This window comes from Mastigoproctus giganteus, chromosome 5 (genome assembly GCF_048544385.1).
Source record: "Mastigoproctus giganteus isolate SK-2022 chromosome 5, ASM4854438v1, whole genome shotgun sequence".
NCBI classification, from domain to species: domain Eukaryota; kingdom Metazoa; phylum Arthropoda; class Arachnida; order Uropygi; family Thelyphonidae; genus Mastigoproctus; species Mastigoproctus giganteus.
In genome coordinates this window covers 174836351-174861172 of record NC_143579.1, presented here as the reverse complement: position 1 = coordinate 174861172, position 24822 = coordinate 174836351, and the positions used below count along the sequence as shown (strand labels likewise).

Sequence of the window (24822 nt, the reverse complement as noted above, 5' to 3'; positions counted from 1 at the left end):
CCAAATGATAGAACAATTGGCTATCAATACAGGACTTTGCAATTCATTAATATATGCATCACATAGAGAACTTCCCCTAGAATGATTTGGCAGTTGTTGGCGCATTGGCTTCTGTGGCCATATTGCACCTCCCAAGGTTTTTGCAGCACTTTGATCCAAGCCCGAGGCGGGAATCGAACCCGCGACCTTTGGGTTGCCGGGCAGGTACTTTACCCACTCGGCTAGCCCGGTCGGCTCCCCTAGAATGAACTACTGCAGTTAGCGAAGAGAGAACTGAGAAGTAAACCAGCAAAAACAGTACAATGGTATTTCAAGTCATCAAGCATGAACTTCAGGAGGAATTGAGGAAAATCATGTAATCTGATATGAATCTCACTGTAGATAGAACTATTCACACATGTAGAAAACCAAATGGACCCCTCTCTGCAAAGTACCAACAGTGCTGGTATATGAATAAGGTGTGTGACATGTCTTCATGCCAAACCCTTTGCCATCTGATTATACCAACCAGTGATGGGGAAAAGACAGCTTACTTGAACACCCTCATAGATAAAGTGCATTTGGCAATGCCGTGTATCTACCCTGAAAGTAATAAGTAATCCCAGAATGACAATACAAATAGCCATTATGCCAACTGTGCATGACAATGGTTTGAAAAATATGGAGATCTCGTGCATTTACCCTGGGCAGCAAAACCCCCAGATCTCAATCCAACTGGGTAATTATGGAATGATATGGAAGAGATCATCATGGATATATCCTCTGCCTACATCTCTACAACAATTTCAAGATATTTTGCTGAGTAACTGGTATGGTATTCTGAAGAATAGAGAACTTCCCACAGAATGAACTGCAGCAGTTAGTGAAGAGAGAACTGAGAAGTGAACCAGCAAAAAGGATTCAATGGTGTCTCGAGAGTGAACTGGGAGGAAGATTATGTGGTCTGATGAATCTCACTATAGATGACAGAGCTATTCACATATGAAGAAAATCAAATGGATCCCTGTCTGCCAAATACCAACAGTGCAGGTAGAGGGATATGGTGTGGGACATGTCTTCATGCCAAACCCTTTGCCATCTGGCAGTCAGTTACATTTAAGAATCTTTCAGACCATGACAAGACATGTCATAGAAGCAATCCAAGCAACCAGTAGTAAAACTTTATTGGGATATGGCCTTAATAAGACAGCTAACCAGTATATATTCTCAACAAGAATATTTTCAATAATCATAAACTTCAAGATAAGTGTACTTATAAGGTCATTACAAAAACAATTTTGTGTGATAACCTTTGATAACAAAATACAATTTAATTTTATCACTGAAGTAGCCACACAGATAAAAATTCAAAGCAACTATAAACTCTTAAACTACTACTAAAATGACTTTACAATTAATACCTGCAACCTTTCATGTTCCTCTGTAAGCCTTTTTAGATGAACAGCTAAATCAGGAGTTGTCCATGAATTTCCTTCTTGTGACAAGTGGCTTCTGTCACTTCCAAGACTTGTGGGAGAATCTGACACAGACAGAAGAGAATCAGGTTGTATTTGATGTCCTCTGCTTTCAACAACCCCATCATCACATAATTCTCCACTTAGGTATTTTCTTCCGTCATCAGAACTACTCCCTTTTAGAAAAAATTTACTAGTTACTTTATCAAAGCTTTCTACAATTTTTGATCCCACAGTAACACTTGATTTTACTTTTGTAGTTTGTCTAGCAGGAACTGATAACTGCTGCTTTACATTTGAAGCCTGATTTTTTGAATGCTGACGAATACTACCATGTCGAGATAAAATGCTTGTTGTTGGTACTGACTCCCTCAATCTTCCAGGAGGTAGACGTAGGCTTTTTGAACGAGTCAATGGACTCCTTTTCTCACCACCAGATTGGCTACCAGAACTTGAAGTATTAAATGGCATTTTCTTTTTGATACATTCTGAAAGAAAAACTAACTTTTAAAATCTCAATAAAATAATATTAATTATTTTAATAAAATTATTTTATTGAAATCAGCTTTTAACCTTATTTTTAACATATTTACAAAGTGTCTATAAGGTTTGGTTTTCAATGCCATATGATTTGTTAAGCAAATCATACTATCACCAATGAAATAGTAATGTTTTTTTCTGCTCAAAATTTACAGGTTTTTTTGCATTAACAAGGCAACCAGCTAATATGCATCCTACATAGCCACTTCCACTCAAGCGGAAGTGGCTATGTAAGATGCATATTCACTCACAGATGTCCAAAGTGTCTTTGCTTAAGGACTACTAATGACACAATGCTGCCCATGTGAGATTAACAGTAGTTATGTGAAATTATTTCAAATTAACCTTTAACTCTGCTAGTCTTCAGAAGTCAATAGCTTCAATGGCTAAAAGTTTTTGTGCAGTCCATAACAGAAAGATAAAATTCACACTCAACCTGATTCTTACAAATCCAGATGATATTCCTCCTCCCTTTTCTTCACCACCAATCCACACAGTCCAAAACAGATTTCATCATGGAAACAAAACTCAGACCAACATAAAATAGAGAATCATAAGATGCAGAATTCTTGAACAGTGTTCACAGGAAATAGACAAACTTTGAAATAAGTAATCATATATTGATTACTTATTGGTGGTCATTTAAGTGAACTATCACTGATCCACCACCCTGGGCCTCTTGCCCACATGTGACTTGTTCTCATCTGTATATTGTTTCATAATTCACACAACTATAGTGGTCTCAGACAGTTTTTAAATTCTGTACAGTGGGACCAACTGATAATGTTACCAACAGCAAATTCTAAGTGGGAAGATTCAAGGAATTAATAGTGGAAGCTACTAAATGTTTCATGCCTATTAAGAAATATTGTTAGGTTTAGGCCCAAATGGTTGTCAAATGAACTAATGAGACTCGTGGCAGAGAAGAAAAATGCATGGGATGCATATAAATTATCAGGCAAAACAGAAGCATATGATATATATATAAGCTAGTCTGTAATCAAGTCACAAAGGAGGTTAGGCAGGCGAACGCAGATTACGAGAAATCTTTGGCAAAGGATGCTAAGAAAAACAGCAAGGATTTCTTTACTTATATAAACTCTAAAAGGAAGGGGATGAATCTGATTGGTCCACTTGGTATCAATGGTTCGACTGTTGATGATCATGCTCGGATAGCAAACAAACAATGAGTATTTTGCATCTACATTCACACATGAGAAGTTATTAAGGTTTGAAAATGCCACAGGGTTATCAAATTGTAACAGGGTGCTTAATAATTTTGTAATAACTGAGAACAAAGTGAGGGAGAAATTGTTGAAATTAAACATAAGAAAGGGGTGGATGGGATCTATCCAGTTATATTAAAGGAGGCAGCAAAGGAAGTAAGCAAACCCTTAGCCATAATTATGAGAGCATCCTTGGACTCAGGGGAGGTCCCCACGGACTGGAAATGTGCAAATGTGTCCCCAATTCACAAAGGGGGATCGAAGAGTGATACGAGTAATTACAGACCAGTTAGTTTAACTTCTGTTCCGGGTAAAATAATGGAGTCACTGGTTAAAGATGCATTGCAGGATCATCTAGACAAGACTGCAGCAATAATTCAGACACAGCTTGGGTTTGTTAAGGGAAAGTCTTGTCTGACAAATTTGATTGGTTATTATGATGTGGTTACAAAGGCACAGGATGCAAAAAAATAATTTTGATATCATATACTTAGATTTCAGGAAAGCTTTTGACACTGTTGCGCATGGAAGACTACTGTACAAATTGGAGCAGAATGGTATTAAGGGTAAGTTGCTACAATGGATAAAAGGATGGTTGAGTGGGAGAAGACAGAGGGTGGTAATCAATGGGTGCTGCTCTTCGTGGACTGATGTTATTAGTGGAGTCCCACAGGGTTCAGTGTTGGGTCCACTGTTGTTTTGTATATTTATCAATGATATTGATGAAGGTATATCAGGCTTAGTATCAAAGTTTGCAGATGATATAAAGGTTGGCAGGGTTGTTAATGGCAGTGTGTTACTGCAACAGGATCTAGATAATTTGGGCAGATGGGCTAAGAAGTGGCAACTGAAGTTTAACCTTGACAAATGCAAAGTACTGCATATGGGTAGAAGTAACCCCAGAGAAACGTACCAACTGTGCGGTACTACATTTAAGGAGGTATGAAATGAAAAAGACCTGGGAGTAATTGTGCAATCAGATATGAAGTTTTCTGAGCAATGCAGACAGGCTGCCAGGGTAAGGTCATGGGGTATTGTCAATGATATATTGGAATTTTGTTAGCAGGGAAAAGGAGGTGATTGTCCCTCTGTATAAGGCAATGGTCAGGCCACGCCTTGAGTACTGCGTGCAGGTCTGGAGGCCTCATTTTAGGAAGGATGTAGATTTGATTGAGCGTGTACAGAGAAGGGCAACAAGATTGGTGAGGGGAATGAAGGGATCCTCTTTCCAGGAGAGGCTTAAGTTCTGCAAATTGCAGCAGCTGGAGACTAGGCATCTGCAAGGTGATCTGATTGAGGTGTATAAGGCCTTGAATGGGTTGAGCACGCTGAATTCTGATGGGATTCTTCCACTTGTTCAGATTACAAACCTAAGGGGGCAAAAATTGAAATTGAGGAAGGACAGATGTAGAATAGTTGTGCGGATATTTACCTTTAGTCAGTGGGTGGTTAATTGCTGGAACAAACTTCCATCTGTCATTGTGGAAGTTGATAGGTTAAACAAAATTAAGGAGGAACTGGACAAATATTTAGAGGGGATTGTTTTGTAATATATTTTTTTTTTTTTTTGGCTGATGCTGCATAAGCTCATGCGCTTGTTTTCTTGCATCAAATTCCACTACTACCTCTCTCTCTCTCTCTCTCTCTCTCTCTCTCTCTCTCTCTCTCTCTCTCTCTCTCTCTCTCTCTCTCAGGGTAACCCGGAAATTTTTTTTCTTTTTTTTGGCTGGTGCAGCATAAGCCTCAGGCTTCCTTCCACTATATGGCTAGCAATAATAACAATAATAATAACAACTAGTTGGTTAGTATTAATAACAACAAAACAGAAACCCCACAACAGTTAACTCAAAATAATAGAAATAAAGAAGAGAAATTACATAACCAACTATTTAGCCTTGTGGTGAGGATAAGCCATCACACCTTTGCCATGAGTTACCAATTAATAATAGTAAGGTGCAATCTTCTTGAACAGCATTCACAGGAAATAGACAAATTTTGGAATAATTAAACATATGAGAACCCTTGGTGGTGGGGTAAAAATGGATCTCACCATACAAAATAAATAAACAACATTCGATAAGTAACTTGAGATATTTCAACAATTATAAATGCATGCCGTACAATTATAGAGAATATATTCACCCACCTCACTAAGGCCATGATGAAAGTAGCGATTCAGTTTCACAAAACTGCTCTATTGTTAGCTATCTTCTTAGGAAATGCTGCTGCCTCATGTGAATCGAGACAAAACCAGTGAATATTCATAAATTAACTAGCTAAAATTTGTGGGGACGAGAAAAGAAAATATCAGAACCAGGGCATAAAGCTCCCTTCATTCCTGAAATGTACTGAGAATTCCTTCAACGAAAAAAGCAAATATAAGTGAAATTATTGGACAATACAGAAAAACAAAAGTGAGCAGTCAAATTTTCCAAGATAATATATCAATCTGCACCTCCATCTCAGCCATGTTGCTTCAACAGAGCGTGAACACCACGCTCTGTTGTTAGAGGTGAACACCACGCCAGCAAATTTCTAGAGTTAGACACAGGTATATAAATAATATTTATTTCTAGAAATAAATCATAGAATCAAGCTTATTCATGAGAACAAACATTTTACATACTAATTTAGAATAAAGATAACATTTCTCTTTCTACTCTTGGATGGCCACACAAAATCAGAAGGGTTTACAAGATAGATTCTACAAGAACCATAATTTGTGGTATCACATCAACTAGAACATGAACTGTGTAACCCTGTACGACACTGATCATCAGGCCGATGTCTTATCTGCTTCTTCAGTATGACTAAAGAGTTTGCCTAACAGGTCCTTTGTTATTTATAATATAGCAAACCCTAACTTTAATGGACTTTGGAAATAATGACCCAAGCTTTTCATCTGTACAGAATCCAGTGGTGTAACTGCTTTCATCTAATGGTTATTTGCCACCAGTTAAAATATTTTCACAATAAAGCAGAGAGCCAGAATTTTCCTCACCTTCACCTTCCAACAGAGTTCAGCCTGCTAAAAGTGTGTCAGGCATCAATTGGGAGTTATCTGAACCTTCAAGAAAGTATACTAAAAAGCTCTACTGACTGAACAAGTTATAGAGTTTCCACTGCCTTTAGAGGCAGTGGAAACTCTAAAACCACCCAGCAAAATCTCAAGCCCTTTTACTCCACACAATAAGCAGCAAAATATAGAACTGCAATATGTTGTTGTTTTTTTTTTTTTTTTTTTTTTGTTTCATGGTGCAGCAGCACTTTTTGATAACCTTCTGGAAACTTCAAAGATAATAAGCATTTCTTCAAATTTAACAATCAGATTTAGCAATGGGCCATTTCCCTCATATAAACTAGAATTGAGATTTTACTGTATTCTTATTTTTAATTTAATTTTAAACATTTAAAGACCTTGTTAATATTAGCAATATAAAATAAGAAAGCAAAACTTATACAGGACCAGCAAAATAAAATTTATTCACTTCATTTGCCCAATCCTTTACATTTATTCTGTCTACTTTCAAAATACTATATGGAAGTCTATTCCAACAATCACACTAGCTAACTGCAAATTTTCACACATCTATTCTGCAATCTTACCCTTTCAATTTAAATTTATAATCCTTTGTGAATGTGTATCATTTCAGAAAGATTAAAAAAATAATCAGCATTTAAATTACTTTACCATCTCAGAGCCTTATAGACTTCAATGAGATCACCAAGCAGATGCCTAGTTTCCAGAGACTGCAATTTACAGAATCCCAATCTTTCTTAATAAGAACATCCATTTGTATCCCCAACTAATGCTGATGCTCATCTCTGCACCCTTCCCAACAGATCTATGTCATTCCCAAAATGAGGTTTCCAAACCTGTGAAGTATTCTTTTGTGTAATGCTATTCTATTACACAAAAGAATAATAACCTCTTTGTCCCTACTGGCAAAGTTCCTGTATATCACTGTCAGAGACTAATGAGTTGCTCCAGTACCCATTTGTTCTGCTCAGAGAACTTCACGTCCAATTATATAACTACCCCTAAGACTTTTTCCTTATCAACTATGAAAAGTTTTGTGCTATCCAATTGGTATTTTATCCAGAATTATAGCTACCCAAATGCAGTACCATGCATTTATCAAAGTTAAACCTTGACTGCCATTTTAAAGCACATCTGCCAAGTTTATTGATCCCTTTGAGGTAGCATACTCTGGTTACCATCATTAACCACCCTGCCAACTGTATCACTAGAAAACTTAGACATCAAACCTGAAATTACTACATCAATATAAATGATAAAAACAGTAAGGTGGCCAACACTGAACTTGGAGGAACTCCAATGATAACATTAGGCTATGAAGTGCAGTGACTATTAATAATCACACTTGTCTCCTGCCATTCAATCATCCCTTTTATTTATAGGAAACTTTCATCAAATAACACACTAAGCTAATTTGTATCAAGCAGAGCTGTATCAAAAGTTTAACTACTATTGCATAGTAGCTAAGATCAGTCAGGAAAGATCTGCCCTTAAGAAATGCATTCTGTGATTATTGTATAACTGCATTCCTGTCAACATAATCCTTTGTCATTTTAACCACTGATTCCTAATCACTGCTCTTTGATCTCTCTCTCTCTGTAAATAGATTAGATGTATACACATCTCTCATCTGTATGGACCTCCTCTGAATTCAAGGATGCTTTCATAATTATTGCTAAAGGTGTGCCTACCTACTTTGCTACTTCTTTTAATAAAACTGGATAGATTCGATTAGCCCTGATTGCCTTATAGAAGCTTGAAGAACTTCCATAGTGCAACTGGGACTGAAAGGATCAATCCAGATGAAGGCTAAAGGTCTCTTCAACTTCCTCACAACTATCAATAAATCATTTAACTTCCAGTTAGAATTAGGTACACTTATGTATCCTCTGATGCAACAGAGACCATAACAAAACCAACTCCAAAAACTGCTGTTAAAGGAAGACCTGCAACTAGGTGGAAGGAAAGGCTCAGTGAACCTTTGGGCGTGACAATTTGCGATGCCGCTCGTATAGCATATGATCGATGCAATTGGAGGATTTTGTTGATGGCCACAACAGATCCTCAGGGAACTATGTGACTGAAAGAAGAAGAATGTATCCTCACATGTGAATGTGAATGCAAGATGTTTATTTAGTTTTTCCCAAAATCTTTACAGGATCATTAACAGTTATACCATTAATAGTTATACCAAAAAGGTAATTCACTGGGCCAATGTGGTCCAATCTTTTCCTTCTAGTGTTAACTTAAGCAAGAAATTCATTGCTATTTTCTTTACACTCTTATCCAAAGCCTTCATTTGAAATGCATTTAAGATGCATTTTCACTGTGGAGACAATACATTCAGGATGAAATTCTTTTCCTCTTCTTCATCTTAACAGTCAGCTGGCCTTCTAAACCACGCAAGTTGAATTTTGATCCATCAGAGAAAACACATTTCCACTGATCCTCAGGGCAACTAGCATGCTCTTTTTCCCACTTTAGACACTATGCTTTCATTTTTTTTGAGTCAAAAGTAACTTTTTTCTTGGGCAATGAGCTACTAATCCCGATAAGAAAAGGCATCTATGTATTGTAGCAGTACTTGCCATTACTCCTGTGTCCTCCTCCTCCCATGCTCTGTCAATGAGGATCTTCTGTTTTGGACATACAGACAGACCAGAAACCTGTCCTATGCAGCAGAAGATATTGTGGACATCCATTTTCTTTCTGGTTATACTGCCAGTTTATGATAATTTTCATAATTAATGTGCCACTGTTGACTGATTACAGTAAATTCTTTTAGCTATTTCATGTGTAGAATGGCTCTCTGCATTCAACACTTTCGCGAACCCCCTGGGGTTCATGAACCACCGGTTGAGAACCGCTGGATTAGGTTATCAAATGCAAACATTATGCAGTTACTGAAGACACAGTGCCACCCAGATTAGCATTAGTAGAGAGGCATACAATGCAAGAAAGCAAGCTTATGCAGCATCAGCCAATAAAAAAAGAAAAAAGAAACACATTGTACTCCCCAAATTCCAATTCTGCATTCCTTATCCCTATTAAGTTACCATTCATCTGCATGGTAACCTAACTAAAGTGTTTTAAGGCTATGCATTTGAGTGACAGGAATCCTGGAATAACATTCGATCGAAGTGGTACCAAACTAAAGATAGTGGAATAAGAAAAAGATATAGAGGAAATTTACAGTCCAACATGAAATTCTCTGAGCAATGCAAATAAGCTGCTAAAACATATCATGGATACTGTCAACAATTCAGAGGACCTTTGTCAGCAGAGACAAAGAAGTGATTCTCCCATTGCATAAGGCTATGGTTAGGCCACTTCTGAAATACTGTATACAGGTTTGGAAATCTCATTTTAGGAAGAATGTAGATATTTGGAAGAAGGGTTCATAAAAGAACAAAAAAATTTGTTGGATCACAAAAGAATATTCTTACCTAAGAAAGACTGAGGTTCCAAAAATTGCAGCCTCTAGAAATAAGCATCTGCATGGTAGCCTAACTGAAGTATTAAGGCTTTAAAAGGGTTAAGTAAACTAAATGCTAAAGGCATCTTTATCTTTTCTCAGCTAAAACATACTAAGTAGCAGAAATTTAAATTAGAAAAGGAATATTGCAGGATAGATTTGAAAAAATTCAGAGTCAGCAAAAGCGTAATCAACTGTTAGAATGAACTTACACTAATGTAGTGGAGGTGGATAAATTTAACCCAGCAGCCATTGCTCTGTACCCAACAGGTGTCTTGAAATTAACTGTTACACATTGTGTTAATTAATAATTAATGATCCAAATTTTTTTTTCTACTTTCCTTAATACAGCCAAACGTTTATTTCAGATATTTCAGAAGTGAAAAAGTTGATTGCTCTGAATTATGCGTGAAAAGAATCTGCAAGGCAATAACATGATCGAGGCAGAGCTGCCACATGCAGGTGTGCAGGTTTTTCAACACACAAAAGTGCCTAAGTTTGGGGGGGGGGAGCATCCTGAGTTTAACAGTTTACAAATTTTAAAAATTAAAATAAATAAAAATTTAAAAAAAAACAAGGATTTTTATTCTAATTTTTGTTTGTTCTTTAAACGTTACTAAAAATGTTGCCGGCCCATTACATTATCATTTAAAATGTTTTCAGCTGTAAATTATAACACTCATAAAGCACTTTTTTTTTGTTTTTTGCTAATGTTAAAAAGTTGTAGTTTCTTGAACCCAAAATATATGTATTTATTGATCATTATAAAATACATTAAAATAACTGTCTACAACTATTTATTATTGTTTTTGGGGAAGAGGGAACAATAAGACTTTGCACAAAGGCACCTCATAAGCATGCATGGTTCAAGGGTGGAGGTGTAAACTAGAGAAAAGTAGTTCTTCTTTGTTTTATGTATAGTTTCACAAAATATATCTGTCTTGATTATTATTATTATTGTAACCACCCTGTGTACTTGGTAGCAGTATCCATAATGGGGTGGAACCCCCAGTCAGGGAGATAATAATATGAGCATTATTATTATGGTTGCTGCTCTTATATTATTTCTCCCTGACTGGGGGATTCCACTCAGTGACAGGTACTGCTACCAAGTACACTGAGTGATTGTTGTCTGGTGTTACTGTTGGCCGAGGAACTCTCCGACTATCCTACAAGTGTTCAGGATTACGACTTTCTGAAGTTCCTTGTAGGTGTTCTCTGGGAGACCTATTGCTACTAAGCTGTTATGTAGGGCCTTTGGCACCATACCAGTGGTTGACATAATGATCAGGATGGTCGTTACTTGTTGCATATCCCACATCTCTTTGATCTCCTGTCTGAGGTTTGTGTACTTCCTGATCTTTTCTTTACGGGTTTTCTGGAGGTTGCCAGTGTTGGGCACCGCTGTGTCAATCAGACAGGTAGCCTGTTGTAGAGGATTGTCTTGTCCATTATTATGGCACGGTCCAGTACAGACTGTGGGTTGAGGTCTCTAGTACTGCCTGGGGTTCATACTTGTAATACGGTACACTTTCTTTCATCAACTGGTATTTTCTCGCTAGCTTCTGATGCATTATCCTGGCTAATGTTGTGTCTACGAGTGTATTCCATCTGGGTAATCATTGTGTTGTGTCTACGAGTGTATTCCATCTGGGTAATCACCTTTTATCCTACCGTAATGCATTGAATTGTTCCTGAGGCCAAACGGCATAGTCAACATGTCATCTGAAAAATGCTGGACTCCTTAGCAATGTATTTTCTATAGTTTCTGGTGTTGATTACCTGGTCTTGGTTGGTAAGCATGAAACCTTCAGTCTCGGGGAAGAGCATCCCACTCATGAGCCGCCAACACCACCACTGGGTGGTGGCTCTTGGTCATCACTGTCCTTGTCTTTCTCGTGATACTTCCAGCCCAGTGTTAGTCCAATCTATGATCCCAAAGGAGTATGTTAGCACTGGGAATGCATAGGTGTTTATGGCTTTGTGTTCCCTCCGTTCGGCTTTGATTTGAGCAGGCTTGAGTCTCTGATGGTATTTTTCGGTCAGACAGGCCTCGATTTCCTTGTGCTCTAATGGCCCAGATATTTGTAGTTCTCTCCCCCTGTCATGGCTTTGATCTCTTTACCAGTCTGCAGCTGGTAGTTTTGGCAGACTAATTTTCACTGATGCAATCTGTGGATCTTGCATTTGTCTAGACCAAATTCCATCCTGATATATCATTGCTGAATCCTTTGGTGATCCAGAGTAGTTGCTTCAGTTGCTTCTCAACTACCACATAGAGCTTCATGTCATCCGTGGGAGGGATGTACAAGTTTTTCCTTCCTTCCTTTGAAATTATATTCATACTTACTGTTGTTGAGCATGGTGGATAGCAGGTTGATTGCTAGACAGAACCACAGTGGGCTCAGGGCATCTCTCTGAAAGATTCCTCTCGTGATGGGGATCAGTCTGGTTGTGATGTTCTCGACCCTGATGGTGGTACTCCATTTCGCCATGGTTGCTTCTCGGAAGTTTGTCACTGTCAGATTGGCTTCATAGATCTTCAGCGTCTCTATTAGCCAGCTATGATGCACTGAATCAAAGGCCTTGTGGTTAATTGATGTAGGCGGCGTAGAGGTTGCAGTGCTTCTTGTAGGCTTGCTCTATAACTGCAGCATCTATGGTTAATTACTCTTTGCATCTTTTGCTCATCCACTTGCATCCTTTTTGCTGTTCGGTCATTATGTTCTGGCTCTCCAAGTGCTCTGACATCTTCTTGGTTATGCACCTGGTCAGGATCTTGTACATCATTAGGAGACAGGTGATTGGCTTGTATTTCACCGGGTTTCTTGTATCTTGGTCTTTGGCCTTCAGATATCCGATTCCTTAAGTGAGTGAGAAACTCTGGGATTGTCTCTGGGTGCCTTATCATTTGGGTGAACTGCTCTGCTTGTGTGTGTAAGTGAGCTTCTTGTACTACTAGTTGTGGACATTATCTATTCCTGGGATTCGCCAGTTGTGGGAGTTCCTGATCGGCTGTTGTACTTCTTCCACCCAAATATCCCACTCTCTCATCTCTTCTATGTCCTTGGTTTTTTTCCATTCTAGTTATATCCAAGGATCTCGGCTGTTATCTGACTTCAGTTGCATCCTCGATCATCTTCTGCTCAGGTGGTCCATTTCCATCTTTCCGACCTTCTGCGAGACTCCTGTAGAAGACTCTTAGGTTTTCATCGAAGATTCGATCATCGGTATAGTTTCTTACTAAGTGCAAGGAGGTTCTGTTCAGTGTGTCTTCTTATTATTAATAATAATAATTTGTAATACAGTTTATTGCTTTGATTATTATTTGTTTATTCCTTTATTTATTTGATAAAACAAATTAACATGTGTACATATATAATGTTTTAAATTGTGCACTCTTAATAGTTCGCTGAAACTGGAAAATAGAAGTAACTGTTAGTTCTGCTTATATTTTAAGACAGCAAATTTGTTTTTTTTTTTTTTTTTTTTTTCATTTTCAGCAGAATTAATTTTTTGTTTTTTTAAACATATAAAACGTGAACATGCTTTTTAACACATAAGAAAAACATTTTTTTTTTAAATATTTATTTTTTTTATTGAAAATTAAATTACATATAATAAGCACTGCTATCATTCAGAAAGTTTTCACATACTGCAAGTAAAATTTAAAAAGAAACAAAAACTTGTTCCAGAAATAAAAACAAATTTGGTCACCTATCAGGTATGTTGTTTTTTTTTTTTTTTTGTTTTGTTTTTTGGAGCATTAGCAACTAAGGCCATATTGCTCCGGGAATATGCGGTGGTCATTCCCTGACCTTTCCGCATCCTCCGTATTTGGTGGTGACGGGTTCGAACCCCGATCTAATCAAGAAGCATATGCTACGCACTGCTGCTCCTTCCCACCTGGCTACGGAGGCGCCTCAGGTATGTTGTGTTTCTTGAAGTGTGATTGCTGCCAGTTAAAGGTTTAGACAAATTACTCTTAAGGAATGGGGGAAATGAAATGGTGTACTCTGCTGCTGCATAAGCTTCATTTCCTTGCATCATGTTGCCAATACTAATACTAAATTCACTGCTTAGTGGCAACGTGCATTACAAAGAGATAGTCACGTAAATCAGAATGTCTTATAATGGGGGACTTTAATTTTTCAGATACTGACTGAAACTTGTGGGCTGGTCACTCATAGTGACTAGTTAACATTAACATCTGGACACCTGCATATCTACAAATAACTTCTATTTACATGAAAACTAAGAATGTATGCTGAAACCCTTATCTTTACAACAGCCTCTAGTCTTCGAGGACACTCTACAGAAGTTTTTTTTGTAAATGTCCTCTGATATTTTCCTCCATTTGGCCTTCAAGGCAGTGGTGACCAGTTCAGCTCTGATTACTAGGCAGTCTCTCCTCACACACACCTGGAAATCCTATTTATTTCACAGGTTCTCTATAGGACTGAGGTCAAGGCTCTGGACCGGTCAGTCCAACTTTGTGATGTTCACGAACTCAAACCGCTCCATCACAACATCAGCAATATGATATGGAGTACTGTCCTTCTGATATGGGTATGGGCATTCCCCAAAGTGCTGCCACAAGGCAAGTAACATATTACTATCCAGGACATCCAGAGAGACCTCAGTATTCATGGTTTTGTTCAAAATAGCCAACAGTCCCAGGCCAAACCATGAAAAATAGCACAATACCAACGTGTTGCCACTGCCAAACTTCACTGTTTGGATGATACAGTCCAGCAGGTAGCTTTCTCTGGACATTCACCACACCCAGGTACATCCATCAGACTTTGTAGCCCATGTACTATGACTCATCACAGTTTTCCATTGATCTATGGTCCAAGATCAGCAGGCCTTACACCAAGCTACACAGCATTTAGCATTAGTGACTTGTGAACGGCTGCATTACTAGGGTAATCCATACCATGCAGTGTCCTGTGCACTGTACTAATGATGGCACATGCTCACAACCGTTTCACTGAGGTCCTGTGTGTGCTGCAACAATGTCAACTTGCATCCTCAGTAGACAATTCTTTACAGGGCTCTCCTATTACATTTCATCAGCTTTGCAGGTTTTCTGGGTTCTTTTATGATGGTTTCAGCACCAGTCTGCTTCCATTTTCAGATAACATCATCAACCATAAACCAAACGAACTTCAGTCCCATTGAAATGTGACATGACATACAGACCAGCTGTTTTTTGTGTGGCACCCTAATTATCACTTCATGCTGGAAGTCTGTTAAATCCATTGATTGCAGCATCTTGCCATAATTAATGAACACAATCATATTATTGTCTACTAATGTTTATTTATAGTTATATCCAATGCTTTTTTTGTGATGGTACGCAATGGTATGGCGTACTGGCACCTTTATTAACAGTGACGTGTGACATTTGGATGCAGTGCACTTTGAAATTTGTAATAGTCCGTAAATTTTTTTCACATGTTTATCTACTATTCAAATAAGCTTAAAATTATTTAACTAAATTTACATTTTTCACTATCTATTATTAAGATATTTTCTATATAAAACTGTATAACCATTTTTATAATTCTAAATTACTCAGTCGGGCCTCTGTTTAACAAAGTCCTTTTATAGCAAATTATTTTGACTTCCCATTGGAAGTTACATTTAAAATAGTTTCCGTTGAGCGAGAAAATTTTCATATAGCGAACAGATTAAGAGAGAATTAACTCGGTATGCCCTGTTCGCTTTTCTGGCCTTGAGGCAATTTAGGCAATTAGTGATGCTGCGCGAATTAAGAGCTGAAGGGATTACCATTCTACAACTTAGTGGTACCTGGTAAAAACTATCCTACTACCCATCCCACGTATGGAAAAGTAGTGCTGGTCTGCAGTGAGCAGATCAAGGTGTATTCCCAATAGGTTCTGGTCCACCTTCTACTGCAGTGGTGTCCAAACATTTCCCGTACAGGGGCCATATTCAAAAAAATTCAAAGTTAGATTTCTTTAGTGTGTTACATTTTCCATATCGTGTTGCTTGTAAAAGTAAAATTGAAAATATTCGAAACTTTTATTAAGTACAATACACAATTACATTTACTGAACAAAACATTTAATTAGAAAATGTTTTTGATAATTAACAAGATTTAAAATGCTGTTTTAGTCCACTTTCTGAGAGGGGGGCGTAGGTTGGACACCTTCATGAATCAACTGTAAGCGGCCCCGTTCAAGAATTAGAAAAGTGATTTTCTTTTACCCTGACAAATAATCCTCTGTTGTTTCATGGAAATGCATTATCTACATTTTTCGGTAAATTTTCCTTATCTCTGTTTACATGGTCACAGTACCTGAATATCCAAATGACACTGACATTTTGGACAGTTTCAAAAAAAAAAAAAAAAAAATTCAAATTTAAGAACTAGTGACAATACCGATAACGAGAGAAGGACAACGAAGTTATTAAACCTAAGCACGAATTGTTAGCATTTGGTGTAAATGAAGTTAGAAAATTGTCAATTAGGTTACAGTTAAATGCAATTTGTGGATTTCGGGAGTACCTAATTGAAAAGATGGTTTTGGAAGAATTAAAGAATTTGATGGACACTGAGTATGATACCAATTTCATCGACTGAATATAAACGAGGATTTTCACAAATGAATCTGATTGTCAGCCCAACCAGAGCTTCGTTGATGACAAAAACAGTTTCTTCACTACTGTTTCTTAAAATTGTATGCCCACTGCTGACCCGCTTCAATCCAGCAAAATATGTCGATTTATGGCTACTTCAGAAACGTCATTCAGCAACTGACACACACACAAAGAAGTCGGCATAGGGTGTCGGATGAAAACTTAATAAAAATTTGGAATATTCTACAAAAACTTTATTATAAAATTATTTTTACTTATGTTATTTATTTTTAATTATTATTTTTAGTGGCCATAGTCTAACGAAGGACCCTTAAAATGTCCCTCGGTTGTCTGTCTGTCTGTCCGTCCGTCTGTCATAGCATTGTATCTCTGGAACCACTCAACCTACTGACTAGAAATTTTGCATGGGTTTGCACATCAAGTGGACAACATAATGCCATATTGATCATTGTTGACAAAAATTTGTCTGAGAAATAGAGGGGGTTAAAATGTGGTGGGATAAAAATGTTGTCAACAACCTATAGCTACACCACTGGAAAGAGCTCAACGAGTATGTTTAAAATATAATTTTAAAATTAAAAATGGTGGCATCAGATAGGAAAATGTGAGTAATTTTCGTGTCCTCCTCTCTATTTCCGTTGCTAAAGGAGCTAAAAATTTAAAAATCACATTAGCTATGCGTTATTCGATGCTTATCAAGAGAAAACTATTCTGATTGAAATCTATCATTTATTTTTGTGTTAAAATTAAAAAAACAATTTTTTATTGCACTTCGATAGCACGCTTTCTTTGTACTAATAACTCTCCTTTTGGTGACAAAAAGGTTGCTAAATAGTTAGTTAATAATTCTATAAAGGTCATTTATAAATTTTGCGACCAGAAGTATTTTTAACAATTTTTAAAACTGGAGTTGTCCCAGCAAGGAGATACTCAGAGAGCCAGTGTTGAGGTGGTGGTGGTGGAGAGGCACCTGCGCAGAGTCTTGCATGGCTCTCACCTGCCAGTCGCTTCTCCCCCAAGACTTTAATCGCTTCTCCAGGAAGAAGTCGGAGTCATTTCTCCCACCTTCGGCATTCACAACAACTGGAAAGACTCAAATAGACAACGTTTTCGTTATTTCCTAAGTTTTAGGCCAAGCCGGGGTACTATAAACTTTTTTCGGTTACCATAAAAATCTCTATTTGAGATACTACACTAATGACTATTCAGGTCATCCTGAGTGCCCTGTACTCAGTAGTTGACTGATTTATTTACTTATTTTATTCACATTTTATATATTTTTCTATATTTACTTGAATAATTAATTTATACTTAATAAACTATGTAAATATACTAAATTTGTTGTTCTTATTCCAAAAACATTACTACAAAAGTAACAATATCAGGAAAAAAAAACTTTTAGAGTACTTTTCACATCCTTTTAATTTTCAATTTTTCCTGATAGCAAAGAATGAGTACCGGCACCTATTTTTTTACAAAAAAAGAACTGGTATATATCTGACACAATGGACCTTGGGTAAGATGTGATCAATTACCAATGGTGGGCTGTCTGGATTTTAAATGGTAGGGCAGTGTGTGTGTGTGTCTGTGTTCATATGATTATTATTAGCCATATGGTGCAAGGAAGCCTGAAGCTTATGCTGCACCAGCCAAAAAAAAAATTCTTGGGTTACCCTGAGAGAGAGTGAGAGTGAGAGAGAGAGAGAGAGAGAGAGAGAGAGAGAGAGAGAGAGAGAAGAAAGGAATCACCAAGAAAGAGAAGAATGATGATATCCAGTTCAGGACCCTGGATGTGCCCAGCCCATACTCACTAGATGTGAGCTCCTGGGGGAGTATATTATATTAATGCAAATTTGAAAAACAGTTTTAATCCTATATTTAATGTTCATAAATCAGAACAGCACCAGTTAGTATTATAGTGAAATGATGATACAATAAATTTTCAATATAAATGCAATTTATACAAAATTCTCGTTTAAACAAAGTACGCTGTTCTCCATTAAGGATGGGCTTTTCTAGTAAATATAGTCATTTTTTATGAAATTCAAATAATATGTATTACAAAGTCCATTTTTATCCTGTAAGAAATGAGTTATATTATTTTGTATGGGTACAGAGCAATGTACAATTCTGTTTTGTCTCACCAACAACTTGAATGCAACCACGAAGTTCTGCTTTTACCAATAGCACTGAATGATTATAAATTACTTTTTCCAGATTGTGATCGCTACATACATTAACCATCATAATCTCTGCAAAACACTGAACTTATTTCCATGTGATTAAAGGACAACAGAAGTGACTGACTTACAGTCAAAATTTTTATTTCATGGTTACTGGGAGTGAACAAGAAGAAATGACTCAGAAAAAAAAAGCCATTCAACAATCTAGAATTACTTTAATGATTTTAAATCACTGTTATGGTCATTCTTCAGTTTAAGTTCTCAGCAAAATGTGCTGAGGTACTTAAGCAAAAAGATATGTCAGTTATTTTCCTCTCAGTACCACTAGTTTTATTAGTATCGAGACTAAGATGAGAAAATTTGAGGACTAAATTAACAAGTACAAGGTAATATTGAGAAAAAAGTCACGAGTTAGAATTAAATTTGAAAGTTTCTGAAATTCTACCCAGACACAATGGTAGGATGTACATGATGAGGGCATTGTCAATCAAAAGGCCTGAAGAGAACATGCAAGGCTGAAGGAGTAGAATTATTCCCAGCATGGCCTGTGCATGTTAACAGGAGAGAGTGTTTTTACTGGAATGGGATACACTAAAATAGAAGAGGTGCACAAATATTTGCTGATGCTATCGAGGCAGTGTTAGGCTGGAAAACTGCTTTCTCAGAGGAAGATATACAGACTAACAGATGAACAATAGCCATAGACAGAGGTGTAAGTGATTCTTGCAAATTCTGCTGGAACATGCAGCTGCCTGGAAAGCAAAGAGTGGGAGATTTCAAGGCCTGCTTGGGGTCCTCATGGAACAAGGAAATACATGGACTATGTTAGGTTAATTAAAAATAAGAATAAGCACATGTATACTTTTGCATGTACACAAATGCTAGGAGCATAGTAAATAAACTTCATGAATTTGATGTACTGTTATAAAGTCATCAAATGCGAACAACGTACGGATATCAAAAATGTGGTGTGACTCAGACATAAAATGCAGAATTTGAATATGGAGAGTACAGTCCTACTCTCTCAGCTGGATGTACTGCCTGAGATTTAATAAGCATCTTAGTTAAGAAACATAAAATCATAAGGCAGTGCATCTAGCTGAAAGAGTAGGAGTGTGTTATAAGCTTAATTACAGTGATGAGAGAAATGGACTGGACCAGAAAATCAGAATATCTTATATAGAGAACTTTAACTTTCCAGGTATTGATTGGAACTTGTAGGTTAGGCATTCACACAACGGCAAAGTTTTTGTGGATTTCTTAGATGACTGTTTTCTACAGCAGCAAGTTAGAGAAGTATCAAGAAAAAGCAATCCATACTCTTGATTATCAGCAGTGATTCTTTATGCATTAAGAATCTGCACATAAAAGAACCAATAGGTCGCAGTACTCACAGTGTATTCATGTGAGATTTACTTAAAGGTGTTACTACCATCAAGGTTAAGGGAAGGGTGGTCTCAAACAATTTTAAATTTTATACAATAAGGTTTATAAATTTCTTTAAAGTAATTTCCAGTTTTTAAATTCTTATACAACAAATTGTAAATGGGAAGCATTCAGGGAAATAATCATAGAAGTCACTAGGCTTTTCGTACCAACTAAGAAACACTGTTCAAGGCTTAGACCTAAATCAATGTCAGTTGATAAGACTCATGGCAGAGAATAAAAATGCATAGGATGCATATAAAGTATCAGGTGATAAAGAAGACTACATATAGTAGATATAAACTAGTCTGCGATAAAGTCACAAAGGAAATTAGGCAAGCTAAGCAGATTACAAGACTTTAACAAAGGATGCAAAGAAAAACAGAAAAGACTTCTTTCTCATGTAAACAATAGAAGGGGATGAATCACATTGGTCCACTTGATATCACTGGTTTAACTATTGATAATCCTGTTCAATTTATTAATAAACTGAATAGGTATTTTGTATTCACTTTCTCACATGAGGAATTCATTAGTGAAGGGGATGCCATAAGTTTATTAAACTTTAACAGAGAGCTAAATAATTTTGTTATTTATCTCTCAAAATATCAAAATAAGCACCTGGGGTGAATGGGATCTATCTCTAAAATAGGCACCTGGGTTGGATGGGATCCATTCAATTATATTAAGGGAGGCAGTGTAGCAGGTATGCAAACCCACTGCCATAAGTCTGAGAGTATTTCTGGATTCGGACAAAATCCATGTGAACTAGAGATGTGAAAATGTATCTCTAATTCATAAAAGAGGAAGTTACAGACCTGTTAATTACATGTCATGTAATTAACAGGTTGACATGAGTAATTGCAGACCTGTTAGCTTAACTTAAAGTCAAAAACTAAGTTTCTAGTAAAAAAAAGATTTCATATATTTTAAGAAAACGTTACATGTAGTACTAAATATTGAACAATGGGTCTATTAATCTTATTCTATTTACAAAAATGTTTATCTGATAACAAAACACTTATTTCGTCTTTCATAATCATCCATTGGTGTCTCCCAAATGAGATTCCAACAGTAGTCTGCCAACATACTTATACTCCATTTTCCCATTTGAGAAATATCTTGGCAAAACCTTTTACCTTGTTCATCAGAGACCACTCCCAAGTTTTTCAGGAAACAAGTCTAAATGAAATTAAGCTTTAACGACATCTTGCATCATCCACAATTTCACTGTAATTTTGTGATTTCTCATCGCCTAAAATGTACCGGCAGACATTTTTGAATGCCTTCCAGGCTCTTATTTTTGTAGCATTTAATTTTTAATGAATTGCTCATCTTGGAATAGCAGGTTTATTTGAGGATCCACAAAAATTCCCCCTTTTATCTTAGCCACACTGATTTGAGGAAACTTTTGCCTCAAACAGGAAAATCCTATTCCCTTTTAGTCCATCACCTTCACAAATATTTTTATCAAACCTAGCTTGATGCGCAATGGAGGTAAATAGATTTTTGACTTATCCACCAAAGGAGGATATGCTACATATTTCTGAACAAGTGTAGTTTCTGAACGGTCTGGCCATTTTTTGACCCTGTAGTGGCAATTCTTCACTCAGCTGTCCCACTCATATAAAAAGCAGCAGTATTTAGTGTATCCACCTTGCAACCCAGTCAGCAAAACTACCACTTTTAGGTCGGTATAGAAATTCCATTTATATTTTTCATAGCATATTTTTTAAAAGAGAACCTGTAAGTTCTCGTACGTTTCCTTCATGTGAACTGCATGGGCCAATGGTATAGATGGATACTTATTTCCAATATGGATACTTATTTCCAATATGGAAATACTTATTTCCAATATTAATGAAAAGCCTCCACTGCTCAGGGATGTGCTCCAGATGCAACTCTTTCATTGATTCCCGGTTAAGCCATGATCTTAGTAATGAACTTTGGTTTTGGAGAGGTCCAAATTGCTTACCAAATCTTTCAATTCTGCCTAAGTGATTAGATGTGGCTTTGCAATATCAAGAGTTGAAAAGTCTGGATCTGTACTCGTTATGTTTGCATCTTCTGGAGACTCCTTTTCAAATCCTGAATCAGAGTTAAGTATCTAAGTTTCTGGTGCTTTAGCACTGGCATTGTATCATCATGAGGAACCGGCCTTAGAGCAGAAGGTAAGTTGGGATACTCTATTTTATACTTGGATTTCCCAGAAAAACCAGAAATATTGGTCATGCAAAAGTAACAATCATTTATTGGTCTTGAGGTTCCCGCCATATCACCAGAACAACAAAAGGCATCGATTTATGACTACCTCTAAGCCAGCCTGTTAATTTCCTTGAACATGGGCTACAGAAAATCTTTGAAACCCATACTTTATCAGATTTCTGACCTGACATCAAAATAGAGTTCATAGGCTTTTCTCACAAGTTGACAGTGGCTTCTGCTATGATTCTAATACCACTTCTCTGCAAATTTAGCAAAATCTATCAAGTGTATTTGAACGAGAACATGACATATTTCATGTACAGTTGAAGTACACGCACATAAGAATACAATTAAGAAATTGCAGATTTTTATTTCTAATTTAAACACAGTTCACGATTTACACTAATGCAACACTTGTTTACAAACATTAATTCACTAAACCCTTGTTCACCACTCATTCTCTGAAACACATATGCTTGCTTGGCATGGAACCCATTTGTATATATACTGGTAGAGAAGTTTCTGGAAGGCTCACAATGTTTCTAGAGACCACTTTTGAAAATTCTAGAACCTTCAGGAAACATCCTGACCTTTCTTCTGCACGTAACAATATTCTAGAACATTCTTGAATGTTGTAGAAAGCTCCCATATGCTGTAGAAAACTCCCAAATAATCTAGAAATTTCCCAAGTGTTCTAGAAAAATAAATAAATAAATAAATAAATAGATAAAATAAATGGAAAAAATGATTAAACCAACTACAGGTCTTGGTTTTCGGTCATTAACCTATGATATTTGAAAACTGAGGGTGATGAGAACTTTTTAAGCACTTAGCTGAGTTTTGAACATATTTCCTAAGGGAATCTGCTGAAATTATTTCAGGGAGGAAATTGATGCCGACCAGTGTAATCTACTGATTGAGAGAATAATCATAATTGATACAAAGATTCAATATTTCCATCAACATTGATAGAATATTCACCATCAATGCTTGATACAAATATTCTATCAACATTGAACATTAGATGATTACTTATGGCCATCCATTTCTTCAAGAAACTTAAAACCAGTTTATGCCTCTGAACAGATCAACAAAAACAACTATTATGAAATTACAAAGGGACAAAAAAAAATCCACATGCTTAAAAATGAATTTTGAACAGAAGGACAATATTCAACCGTGCGGCAGAATCATGAAAGGTCACACAATTACTGAAGGTTTAATGTCTAAGCTTGCAATTGATACAAAAAGTTGGCAGGGTGGTTAATGACAGGAATCAAGGTATGACACTGCAACAAGATCTAAAAAACGTAGAGATAGTCTGTAAGGCAATTTAAAGTTGCCTTACAGACTATCTCTGTAATTGCCATTTCAATAGTCTGAAATGGCAATTTAAGTTTAACAATTGACAAATGCAAGGTACTGGATATGGATACCAGTAATTCCAGATTAATCAACCAACTGTGGGGCATTAAACTCAAGGTTGTGGAAAATGAAAAAGACCTGGGGGATTTGCAGTCAGATTAAATTCTCTGAGCAGTGCAGACAGGCTGCCAGGGCAGCTCGTGGTTTTGTTGATGGTATACTGGAATTTTGCTAGCAAGATAAGGAGATCCCATTGCATACAACAATAGTTAGGCCACATCTTAAGTACTGCATATAATGCAGTACTTAAGATGTGGTAAAAAGTAAAAAAAACTTTTTACTTTTTACCACTTCTTAAGATGTGGTATGCAGCACATAAGAAGTACATATAATGAGGTACTTAAGTACTGCATATAGTGCAGTACTTAATATATGCTGGAACAGATGCAGATGAGGGAAAGATTGGCAAGAGGAACAAAAGGGTGCTCTTACCAAGAAAGGCTTGAATTTTGCAATTTACAGTGCCTGCAAGGTGATCTGCTTGAGGTTTTTCAGGCCTTGAATAGACTGAGCAAGCTCAATGCTGATGGCATTCTTCCTCTTGCCCAGACCATACACAATGAGGGGGCATAAATTCAAATTGAGGATGGATGGTTACAGGTAGATCTGCAGAAGACTTCGAAAGGGCATGTGTTATGGTTTTGTTGGAGTTGACTTTTTTTTTTAAAGGTATATGCTGATGTTCCTACCACAGTAACACCAAATATCCCCAGGGACTCATATCTGGTGAGTATGGGCTTGGCACACCCAGGGTCCTGAGCTGGATATCAATCTTCTCTTTCTTGGCAATTCCTTTCTACTTTCTCTCTCTCTCTCTTTTTTCTCTCTCTGGGTAACACCGGGAATTTTTTTTTGGTGGAGCAGCATAAGCCTCAGGCTTCCTTGCACCATATGGCTAATAATAATAACACCAGAAGAAGAACAGTTTAACACCAAGTAAAATGTTTTTGTTACTGGTGATAAAAGTGAAAAATGAAGAGAAACGCATACACACACACACACGCAGCCTTCTAAAAAGATGGCAAAAATGCACTGAACCTAGGGAAAGTGATGGCTTGCAGTAATGTTGATAAAAAAACAACTGCTGCATTTGTTAATGTCTATACTATAGTTAAAATATATATAAGACGATAACTTTGCAAGAGAAATCAGATACTTTCTGTAAATTAAATTAATTTATTAAACAGTTAATTGGTTTGTGTATTTCCTTCAATATTAA

General features: G+C 36.8%; 1 protein-coding gene across 1 annotated transcript in view; it reads right to left on the bottom strand.

Annotated features, from left to right (window-relative positions):
* The window catches only part of LOC150085861 (uncharacterized), a 273976-nt gene that overhangs the window by 243770 nt on the left and 5384 nt on the right, over window positions 1–24822 (bottom strand). Inside the window, exon 2 of the mRNA XM_090374719.1 lies at window positions 1401–1942. Coding sequence (XP_090230845.1) covers window positions 1401–1925 — 525 coding nt within the window. The 5' untranslated portion in view covers window positions 1926–1942. The remainder of the gene's footprint in view (window positions 1–1400; window positions 1943–24822) is intronic.